At 34.7% G+C, this 11,666-nt stretch overlaps 1 protein-coding gene across 1 annotated transcript; it reads left to right on the top strand.

Moving 5' to 3' along the window:
• Positions 1-279: 279 nt before the first annotated feature.
• LOC145136376 (uncharacterized) lies at positions 280-5,178 on the top strand. Its single transcript, XM_079070497.1, has 8 exons — positions 280-563; positions 1,106-2,112; positions 2,224-3,403; positions 3,490-3,769; positions 3,854-3,961; positions 4,038-4,316; positions 4,442-4,585; positions 4,664-5,178. Exons 2-8 carry the CDS (start codon positions 1,113-1,115, stop codon positions 4,850-4,852), a joined length of 3,180 nt encoding a protein of 1,059 aa, XP_078926623.1. The 5' UTR covers positions 280-563; positions 1,106-1,112; the 3' UTR covers positions 4,853-5,178.
• The last annotated feature ends 6,488 nt before the right edge of the window (positions 5,179-11,666 follow it).

Raw genomic sequence — 11,666 nt, 5'->3', positions numbered from 1 at the left:
AGTTCACATATTTTTTCAATAAACTGTATATAATTTTTTTTATAAAACAATCTATAAAAAAATAAATTGCAAAAACTCTCACAAGTTTATTCATTTTAAACAATCTATATAACAAGTTTTTTCATTTTAAGTTTTTCTCATGAAAAACTCCACCAAAAAAGAAGGCCAAAAAAGACTTTACTCAATGTGTGGGGAGTCCATGTGACAATTTTACATACTTGAGGGTCTAAAGTAAATATATTCGTCCGCGTTTGGGAAGTAGGCTATGGGGAAATATACCCAATTACACAAATGAAGAAACACCATAGAGTTCGCTAATGGAGTAAATGCTCTAAAATTCAGCCCAGTCCAGGTCATCTCTCTTCCGCCATTGCTAATCACTGAAGCTCAAACTTTCACTTCTTCATTCTCTTCCTTAACTCTCCTTCCGAGACTTCAAGCGGAGATTTCAATTTTAAAGAGGCTTAAATCTGAAAGCAGCAAAAACAAGAAGGTTATTGGGGATTTAGAAGAAGATCTGCACATAAAACTTACGTTTCGGCGCATGCTATATGCGGATTTAGGTAAAATTCGTGATACTTTACAGTTCATATAACATGAGTTGGTTTTATTATATGTAACAATACAGTAGAAATCGGAAAAAACTCACTGGAAGTTACATCTAACTAGGCTACAATGCGACGTTTGAAATTGAGTATTTTTTTTTTCAAAAATTCTGTTTAGTTACTCCCAAGGTTCCTAAAAAGGAGCCGCGCTTCGTTTTCGATGGCAGACCTAGTAATTTGAAATGCAAATTTGATCGAGATTCGATCCGAACTTTTAATCTATCTGTCATAATCATCAACGCACTGAGTTTTTTTTCTTCGTTTTGAAGTTGAGAAGCAAGTGTGACATTCGAAAACGAAGTGTAGCGTTGATTTTTTTGAAAGGAATTTGTAGTTGAGCCGCGTGTTGACACTTGCTGAAACTTGCATTTGAGTTTGAACAGGTCTTGATGAAGTACACGAATTGCGGAATATTGTTTTGTCAAGTTATGTTCGTTTTCTTTCTTCTCTGATCTTTTTGGCTGTAATATTAGGGTTTTTTTTTTGCTTGTCTATTACAGTTCTGACATGGCAGACTCAAGCTCAGTGAACGTCATACTTGAATTTCTGCGAAGTAATAAGTTTGCTAAAGCTGAGGCTGCATTGCGCTCTGAGATAGGTAACCAGACTGATTTAAATGGGTTTATGCAAGGTCTTAAGCTTGAAGGGAAGGACATAGGAGGGAAGTTAGTAGATGAAGAAAGTATGTCAAAACCTGGTGTGAGTGATGAAGTATCAAAAGAGGAGCTTGTTGTGAAGGAAATAACAAGGAATGGATCAGATAGTAAATGGAAAAATGTTGCCTTTGTTGAAGAGCAAAGTAAAGCGGGAGAGTCAATAGGAACAAGGGATAAAAATTATATGTTATCTAATAATTCAGAAGAAACTGTGATTGATTTATATTCAAGAAAGTTTAATTCCAGTAATGGATCAGTTGATCTTTACCAAACTGATGCTGCTTCCATTAGAGCAAATGATGCAAAAGAGTATCCGGTTTCTTCTCAATCAAAGATTCATCCATCTGAATTAGCTGATAAAGATAGACTTATGGACAACCCTTGGTCAAGAACAGATGAAATTAAATACAGTTCATCAGATGTATGGAAAGATTGTTCTGTTAAAACAGTGTTTCCATTCCCCAAGGGAGCTGCATCAACTAGTTATGATGCTAATTCAGGTATAGGAGATAAAGAAGATAGAAAACGGGGTGTTGACAACAACATTAGGGCAGCAATCAAAGAGCAAGTGGATGAGGTTGGAAAATCTTTGTATTTTTCAACAACTCAAGGGAATAATGAATCAAAAGCTTTTGGTGGGTTGGGTTTTCCAGTTATCTCAGAGAAACACAAGGAAGAATTACCTAGGTTGCCACCTGTCAAACTCAAGTCAGATGAGAAAGCATCAAATATAACTTGGGAGGAGAAGTATCAACGTGATGGGCCTTGTTCAAAGACTATTAATGCTGATACTAGTTTTCTTATAGGCTCATTTCTTGATGTTCCTATTGGCCAAGAAATAAGCTCTTCAGGTCAGTACTCACTAATATATGTATGATTTTTATTTTTGTTAAAAGCTATGTTGTTCATGATGTAACTAGGGATGTTATTTGATCTTACCTTCTACTCCTTTAATGATTTAGGTGGAAAAAGGCCTCCAGGTGGCAATTGGTTTTCTGTAAGCCAGGGAATCACTGAGGACACTTCTGATTTAGTATCTGGTTTTGCAACAATTGGTGATGGAATGAGTGAATCCATTGATTACCCAAATGACTATTGGGATTCAGATGAATATGATGATGATGATGATGTTGGCTACATGAGACAACCAATTGAAGATGAAACCTGGTTTCTAGCTCACGAAATTGACTACCCAAGTGACAATGAAAAGAAAACAGATCATGAAAATAATCGGGACCCACAAGAAATATCTCCAGAAAAAAACGAAGATGACAATCAGTCGTTTGCTGACGAGGATTCATATTTATCAGGTGACCAATTTTTTCATTCAAAAAGTATGGATCCAGTTATTGCTCAGTATGATGGGGAGCTCATGGATGAAGAGGAGTTGAATTTGATGCGTGCAGAGCCTGTGTGGAAAGGGTTCGTGACACAAACAAACGAGCTTATCATGTTAAGCGAAGGGCAAGTCTTGGAAAAGACTAAAATGCCCCTGTTGGATGATCTTTGTGTAGATGAAGAACAACATGGTTCTGTGAGATCAATTGGTGTTGGAATCAACAGCGATGTTGCAGATTTTGGTAGTGATAATGATGTTGGTATTTCATCACATGATTCTGAGAAGAAATATATTGACAAATCCACGAAAGACAAAAGGGTAAAACCGTCATTTCATCATGATAAACCTGTAATTTTAACAAAAAACACGACAAACAGTGGATTTTCTTTTCCACCACCTAGAGACGGGCAGCCAGTGGCTGCTTCTAATAAAGCTTTCTGGATAAACAAAAGTGAGGAAACTGATAATCGATTGCATACTTTAATGGGAAATGACGATTTCGCCCCTCCATGGAGACGAAAAAGTAGTAGTTCATCACCTGTTAAGAGTTCAAGGGAAGAAGAAGAAGAAGATGATCAAGATGCTGTAGGTTCAGCGAATTCGAGCCCTTCCACTTTCTCAAATTACGGTTATGCCGAAAATGCCCATGTTGCTAAGAAAGAAACCAATTCTAAGGAAGACGATCCAGGGGCATTATTGGAAGATGAAGAAGCAGCTGCTGTCCAAGAGCAAGTGAACCAGATAAAAGCTCAAGAGGAAGACTACGAAATCTTCAACCTCAAAATTGTTCACAGAAAAAACAGGTATGTCTTATTGTCTTATTTAATATTTATCGTCTTCTATTGCATCTAAAATTACCATTTTACCCTTGATTTTTGTTTTTTCTCAGAACTGGATTTGAAGAGGACAAGAATTTCCATGTTGTTTTAAATTCTGTGATAGCTGGTAGATATCATGTTACAGAATATCTTGGTTCTGCTGCATTTAGTAAAGCTATTCAAGCACATGATCTTCACACAGGCATGGATGTGTGTGTAAAAATAATAAAAAACAACAAAGACTTTTTTGACCAGAGTCTTGATGAGATAAAGCTTCTAAAATATATCAACAAAAATGATCCCGGTGACAAATACCACCTTCTCAGACTTTATGATTACTTTTACTACCGAGTAAGTCAAATTCATAACTTTTTTTTATATAAATTTGATTTTTCCTTTTTGTATTATTAACTTGTTTATAATAAATTCTTTCAGGAGCATTTATTAATCGTTTGTGAACTTCTCAAGGCAAACTTATACGAATTCCATAAATTCAATAGAGAATCCGGAGGAGAGGTTTACTTCACAATGCCAAGATTGCAGGTTTTGTTTTGTTTCCATTTCACCCCTTTTTCTTTTTATGATAAAAAACTAAAAAAATAACATTTTTTTTATGCAGTCGATAACGATCCAGTGTTTAGAGGCGCTTCAGTTTTTACATGGACTTGGGCTAATACATTGTGATTTAAAGCCCGAGAATATTTTAGTGAAAAGCTACAGTAGATGTGAAGTGAAGGTGATTGATCTTGGAAGCAGCTGTTTTGAAACAGATCATCTTTGTTCTTATGTTCAATCCAGGTCATATCGTGCACCCGAGGTTATTTTGGGGCTTTCATATGATAAAAAGATTGATATTTGGTCCCTTGGATGCATCTTAGCTGAACTTTGTACTGGAAATGTGAGTTTTTAACTTTTTAGTTATTCTTTTTATAATTTATAAAGTATGCAAATTGCCAAAGTGAAATAATATATATATATATATATATATATATATATATATATATATATATATATTTTTTGTAGGTTCTATTCCAGAATGATTCCCCTGCTACTTTGCTTGCTAGAGTGATTGGAATTATTAATCCCATTGACCAAGACATGTTGGTCAAAGGACGTGATACGTATAAATATTTTTCAAAAAATCACATGCTTTATGACCGAAACCAGGTACACCTTGAAATATATAATTCTAATAGTCTATGTATACATGATGCTTTATGCTTTATACTTTATGTTTGTATTCAGGATACAAACAGATTGGAATATCTGATTCCAAAGAAGACATCATTAAGGCATAGGTTACCAATGGGTGATCAAGGGTTTATAGATTTCGTGTCTCATTTGCTTGAAATTAATCCAAAGAAACGGCCTTCAGCAACAGAAGCTTTGAAACACCCGTGGTTATCATACCCATATGAACCAATTTCATCTTGAAACTTGAAACAAAATGAAAAAGAGTTGGATCAAATGGCAAATGGTGTCTCATGTATTTATTTATTTATTTATGTGTTTGGGTTAATAGCGTAATTGTGATATGTTGAAACTTGAAAGGAGTTGGTTTGGTTTGTATGGTTAGGGAAATGTTGAAGGAGGTTGGTGTACATATCATGATGCTACCAAGTACTGATACTATATCATGTGTTTAGGGGTCATTTTGGTAGTGGTTAGTGAAATAGTGTTTTAATCAAATTTTGGGTTGGTTTTGGTGTTTTTCATGTGTTTAAAGCCAAAATGGAATGGTGTTTCAGTGTTTCTTGAAATTGTTTTTGTTTTAGTTTTTGGATTGGAGTGAGTATTTAAGAGCATCTACAATAGAAATAGAAAAGCTTTTCTGCTAAGCTGTTTTATGATATTATTGTCACCTCAACAAACCAAAAACCTTAATATACCTTGATTATGGTAAAATGTTTTCGTTTAGCTTGTTTGTGGGTGTCATTAACAAAGTGTTAATTTTTATGAAACCCTTTGAAAAAAATATATCTATATATGTTGGAATTATTTATGATTTAGCCATACATTTTTAACATATTACAACATGAAAACGGGTAATTTATTCAATTTTGGGTTATTACCTAGTTACCGTGAATTACCCAATCCTATAACTGATGTGCCTATACAAACGCTTACATGGATTATGAGTAATTTTCTAGGGTTTTTTAAGGGGTTAGACCATCCGGTATGGTGGCCACGAACCACAACCGTGCACACCACCCTGGTGATTCGTGGTGGGTCGTGGTCGTGGCCCTTCGTGCTCCAGACAATGATTCCAAACGACCAATGAATTCATTTCTTGCATTAAGTCTCGTTTGACCTTTTCTTCCTCCTTCCTAACGGCTATTTTTCAATTCCTTCAATATTTACCTATAAATACTAACCCTCATCTTCTTATTTTTCTCACATTTCTTCTCTCTGTAGTCATCAAACATTTTTGTTGTTTGATACTTTTAAAAATCATGCCTCCCAAAAATAAGAAATGGTCTGAAGAGGAAGAAAAGAAATTAGCACAAGCATGGGTGATGGTTTCGGCAGAAGACGTTGGTCAAACTTCCGGTTCTTTTTGGAGAAATGTTGAAAGTGTTTTTCATGGTTTAATGGGTTGTGTAATTCGAAATGTTGATGAAATATGCTTGAAGTGGCACGATATGAGGGCCAAATGTTCTGAGTTCAATGAAATTTACAACTTTGTTATAAACAACGTACACGAAGCCGATATCGATCCGGTTAATATGACCATAGAGCAATATGAAAACACAAATCATCAACGTTTTAGACATGTCAAAGCTTGGCAAAAGTTGAAGAATTCCCCAAAATGAAATAACCTTGCTTAAACACACAAATTAGAAGTTTGGTATTTTTAGCTTTTTAATGCTTAATGTTATTTTTATTTTAATTAATGTAATTTTTTATTTTTAACGTTATTTTTATTTTATTTTATTTTAATTAATGTAGTTTTTAATTAATGTAATTTGGTATTTTAAATTAATGAAAATTAGTATTTAAAAAAAAATTATATGATTTTTATGTATTTTTTATTTAAATTTAATTAAAAAAATGAGGTGGAGTTGTGTGTTTAGTGGTAGGTATCACATAGTTAGTGTTAGGAAATGTGATGTTGATGTGGCACCCACCACTATAGTGGTTAGTGGCGGGTATAACGGATGACCTTAGAGCTTCACATTTCTTCATCTTTTTCACCATTAACATTTGTTGATGTTTGATTTTTTTTATTATTATTTTTTTTAATGGTGTCATCATCAAAACCTAGCAGAACGTATTTTCTTCACGTTGAGTACGAGGATGATGTATTATAAGATGTGGTAATAGACTTTGAAGAAGTTGATGATTTCAAAACAAAAGCCAACAATAGGTGCAAATATGATTCTTCAACACAAAATGTGCTGTAGACTTTGATTTTTTTTTTTACTTGAGATGACCAAATCTCAAGTGGAAATTAGTTTTGAAGACGATAAAGATGATAACAAAGAGATAGCCGTGAGACTGACTAGGAAGATATGGTTGGGTAAAATACAATATCTACGATTCAACAATGAAGTAGAATAAGATGAGATCAATTGTTGGAGAAAGGTATAAGTATAACTCATCACATCAACTAACATATTGTTTAACTATGTTATAAGCAGTAGTTACTGGCTTCGGGTTCCAAAAATATAATAATGTTCGTTTAGTTGTTAGATGTGGGGAACACTGACAAACTTCTATATCCCTGTTGACTTCGGGCATAATGAATGAATAAAGAGAGGACTTTCCAAGTTTAAAAAAAAATATATGAACACAAATGTGTTAACGATTCCAACAATGCTTCCCTTTTGAATCCAATGTGGATTGCAAGAAAAGTTATGAAGGATTTGATACGGGAACCCAACATGAAATGTAAAGAGATGCAATCCATAATTCAAATGAAATTTCCATTATGTGATTTCCTCGTCAAAAGTGTTAAGGTTTATGTGTAGCATAATATCTCTAATTGAAGAAAAAATGACATACTGATATGCAAGAGTTTGGGATTATGCACACAAGTTTATGTGTTCCAATCCCGATAATATTGTTAAAGTGGGTATGACTATAGACCCACATGATACCACATGCTTCCTGTAACGTCCCTAAAATATTATGTAAAAATTTTACTTTTAAAACTATCAAAGCCATTATTCATTCATTCCAAAATCCATCCAAAATGTAATAATGTATAAAATAGTCATCAGAGTACAAATCATATCAAAAAATGCGAAATACTGGTGGATGCGGTGCGATCATGTTGGGACTTTCCCTTTCAAACCGGAAGTACCTGAAACCATAAACATAAAATGTAAGCACAAATCTTAGTGAGTTTCCTCAAAATACCCCATGCAAAACATACATAACAGCCAAAAACTAAGTTGATTTTACTTCACCCCTGTAGCGCCCGCAAATTCAGGCTAGTCAATTTAGAGACGATAAGCATCAAAAATGACTTTTTGATAGAAGATTATTTATAATAAATAATCTTAACTAAGTTTTATTATATGTCACAAGGTTTCTGTACATATAAAGAATGCTGAAATCCGAGTTATAACGAAAAAGTTATGACATGTCGAAGTTTCGTGACAAAACCGGCACGACACCGGAAATCGTAAAAAGTGAGTTTATGATAAACTGCTTTTTAGCCTTAGGGGTCTAAATGAAAGTTTTAGAGTACGTCTCCACCTACGCGTGCATATAAAGAACGTAAAAAACGAAGGTCGTATGCAAAAGTTATGACCTTCCGAAGATGCAGCTGTGTCAGAAACCCTAATATGACCGGACTCACGACGTGAGCCTCTTTTCTCACGATGTGAGGAGTCAAAACGCCACTTTTCAAGGCTAGAATGTAGATGGCAAGTCTACGGAACGGGCTCACGATGTGAGCATCAATTCTCACGACGTGAGGAGTCAAGCAGACACCGTGCAAGCCTAGAACGCAGGTGGCGAAGCTACGAGGTGATCAGGCACGGCTCACGACGTGAGAAATGAATTCTCACGACGTTTGCTGAAGCCGTTTCCCTTCCTTAAGCTTTCTTACACCTAACTTTCTTTCTCTCTCTCGTTTGCTGAAGCCGTTTCCCTTCCCGAGCCGGACAACGACGAGCCGCTGACTATTTCTAGTTAGATTCTATCAAAGCACGCTACAAGTGAGTGCATATTACTTTCATCTTACACATAAATATGAAATATTTTATATAAAATTACATGTTATGTGTGCATATTATCTGAGTACTTGTTGTCTATGCTGGATGATCGATTTTATATACGTTTTAAATGATTTAAACTGTATATGTATTTTATATCTACAAATATGTTGGGGTAAAACATGGGTAGATAAAATAGTTGGTGTGTGATAAAAAAAATAAGTTGGAAGATGAGATGAAAGGCGATATAGATCATGAGATGAGGGTGAGAGGTGAAAAGTGAGAAAAGCCTTTACCCAAACGTTGGCCCCGTCATCTAGCAGAGTATGGATGACAACAATGGACTATTCTAGACGGTCCGTGGAACACTAGCAGGCTCGCAACCTGTAGATGTTGTGAACGGCGTGTTCACCCGGTGTAATCTAAAAACCCATTGACATGTATTTCCGGTGGATTGCCGAAAATAATACTGTCGATAAATGAGCTATGGACTTAGCACCCGTTGGATGAACCCTGGAAACTATAGATTTAGTGCCTATTGTATAAACCCTGGCGACGATGTACTTCGTGCGTATTCCTTAGGAAAATTCATTAGGAATGAGTGGTAGATAATTCTTAGGGTAGATCCTTAAGAGTAAAAGAAGATAATGGGGATGAGTAATTAGGTTGATTGTTTGATGATTAAATATAATAATTATATTATTGTGGGTTGAAAACCCTATGTGCTCACCAGGTTTCCCAACCTGACCCACTCAGTTTATTTGTATCACAGGTGTCGATACGAAGCCACTTTACACTGAGAGATTTAAAGGAGATGTAGATCACTAGTGTAAATAAATGTAAGGTCTGTTTATGATTATGTTTCAGTATTGACGATGACATCCCAACGTTTTAATATGAACAAACTACATTTATTCGGAAATGCTTTGATAATATATTTATCATGTTTTTCTGAGAACAAATTTCGCAATATATTTCTTTAAAAATATACTCTGATTTTTAAAATAAAGCATAAACAAATCGGTCTTTTCTGGCCTTAAAAATGGGGATGTCACAACCCCTGAGTCTGTTTCAACTGCTTTGATATCTTTCAAACGGTATTGGGTCTATTTCACCACCTGAGTCTATTTCAATTCTTGGTATCTTTCAACTGGTATTGGGTCTATTTCATCCCTTGAGTCTATTTCAACTCCTTCAGTATCTTTCAACCAGTACTGGGTCTATTTCACCCCTACAACTAAGCATACAATAACATCAACAAAAGTCACAAAGACAACAAACACATACATGCATATCAGCAAGTGTCACAAAGACAACTATCATCCTATAAACATAATCCAATGGGCCAACATTCCTGCCTTTGAACCATGACTACAGTGAAGAGACTCACATCTCAGTTGATACTCAACTGCTACCCTCTCTCTCTCTCTTCCAGAATGTAGGTGCTATACTCCACCTAGACAATCATACAAGACTCCCCCTCAATCCATTTCCTAAAAACTACGAACTGGCCAAAAGTCAACTCAGGTCAAAAGTCAAAGGTCAAAGATAGAGTCCATGTCATCAACACTCCTCCATACCGTGGCTCTCCTTGACCATGCCGTGGGCACAAAACGACAAGACAGTCGACTGGCCTCTGGTCGCCACACTTAGATCTGACAATGGGTCGACCTGGGTTGGGTTCGGGTTCAACCCATTTATTAATTGGGTTGAAGTTTTCAACCCAAACCAACATGTTTATTTAAATGGGTTGATATTTTTCAACCCAACCCAACCTTTTACATAAATGAGTTGTCACCGGGTTGACCTGTTTATGTAGTTCCCGACTCAACCTACCACATAAATTGGTTAAACCTAGGTTAACCCATTTAAATAAATAAATTAAAAAAAGATTACACCACTTAAATTAGTTCCAAACGTAAATAAAGTTTCAAAGTATGACAAAAGCACAATCCTAATGCACAAATACATATAAATTGTTCAAATAGCATTAAAAATGTTTAATTTCAAAGTGATTTTGGAGAGTAGTTAGTATTGTTGGTGTTAAGAAAAAAAGATGAGAATTAGGTTTGCATTTTTTTAAACATAAATAATAATACAACATTATAATTTATCCCATTTGTTTGATTATATTGTTGGATCCAAGGTTATAAATAACATTAGACGTGACTTGGTGGCAATGTCAAGCCTCAAGTTTTTACTAGTCGTGATGAACCACATCATTTGTAAAGCGTGACTTAAGGTGACAACTTTGTATATAAATAATATATATATATATATATATATATATATATATATATATATATATACTATTATTTATTTTTTATACATATATGACTTAAAACGACATTTTGTTAAAGCGTGACGTCAAGTACAAACCTTGGAGCTATGACGCGCCATGATAAGCTTTTTAAAACATTATTGGATCTTTCTTGATATTATTTAGCTACCACTCTTAGCCTCTTTTGAATTAGAGCTTAACTTTGAATATATGGGTTATAAACAATTTGACTTTAACTTGAGGGTTGATAAACACTTTGAATTTAGATTACATGTTACTAAACCCTTTTGACTTTGCCTTTGGGTCTATAACACCCTTTATTTGAAATTACTAAATCAATGAGAACTTTGTTGATTTTAAATTGATTTTGAAAGTTTGATTTAAGTATAATGACATCCATCATTATTATTTTGAACAAGTCAACCTTAAGTATACTTATCAGGCAATCCGTGATTTGTGTGGTTGAACTTAAACTTTGTTATGATATTATATTGATACAACCTCGCTATCTTTTTAACTAAAACTTTTGTTTGGTATTTGAGACCAGTATTTTTGCAATTTTACCTCTGAAACTCTTTTGAACTAAAATAAGAGGATTTTATAAATGTTTATAACTACCCTACCGAAGGGTATTTCAAGTGATGACAATGACGAAGAACAATGAAATCTCATCAATCTCCCTCTCTCTCTCATGCTTTTCTTCATGTTTTCCTTAACATCTCCACGCCATGACGATAATGAAGAGAGAGTGTTGGAGGTGAGATGACGATGGTGAATAAAGGTGATGCTAGTGGTGGTTTGA

The sequence above is a fragment of the Lactuca virosa genome, chromosome 9 (assembly GCF_052849685.1).
Source record: "Lactuca virosa cultivar CGN04683 chromosome 9, Lactuca_virosa_CGN04683_v6, whole genome shotgun sequence".
NCBI lineage: Eukaryota > Viridiplantae > Streptophyta > Magnoliopsida > Asterales > Asteraceae > Lactuca > Lactuca virosa.
Note: the sequence above shows the minus strand (reverse complement) of the source record. Positions and strands in the feature narration are given on the sequence as shown.

Coding starts and splice junctions, on each gene's coding strand:
- LOC145136376 (XM_079070497.1), top strand. CDS start 1,113: ATGGCAGACTCAAGCTCAGTGAACGTCATACTTGAATTTCTGCGAAGT. Junction 4,317..4,441: donor CTGAACTTTGTACTGGAAAT/GTGAGTTTTTAA, acceptor TATTTTTTGTAG/GTTCTATTCCAGAATGATTC. Junction 4,586..4,663: donor TGCTTTATGACCGAAACCAG/GTACACCTTGAA, acceptor GTTTGTATTCAG/GATACAAACAGATTGGAATA.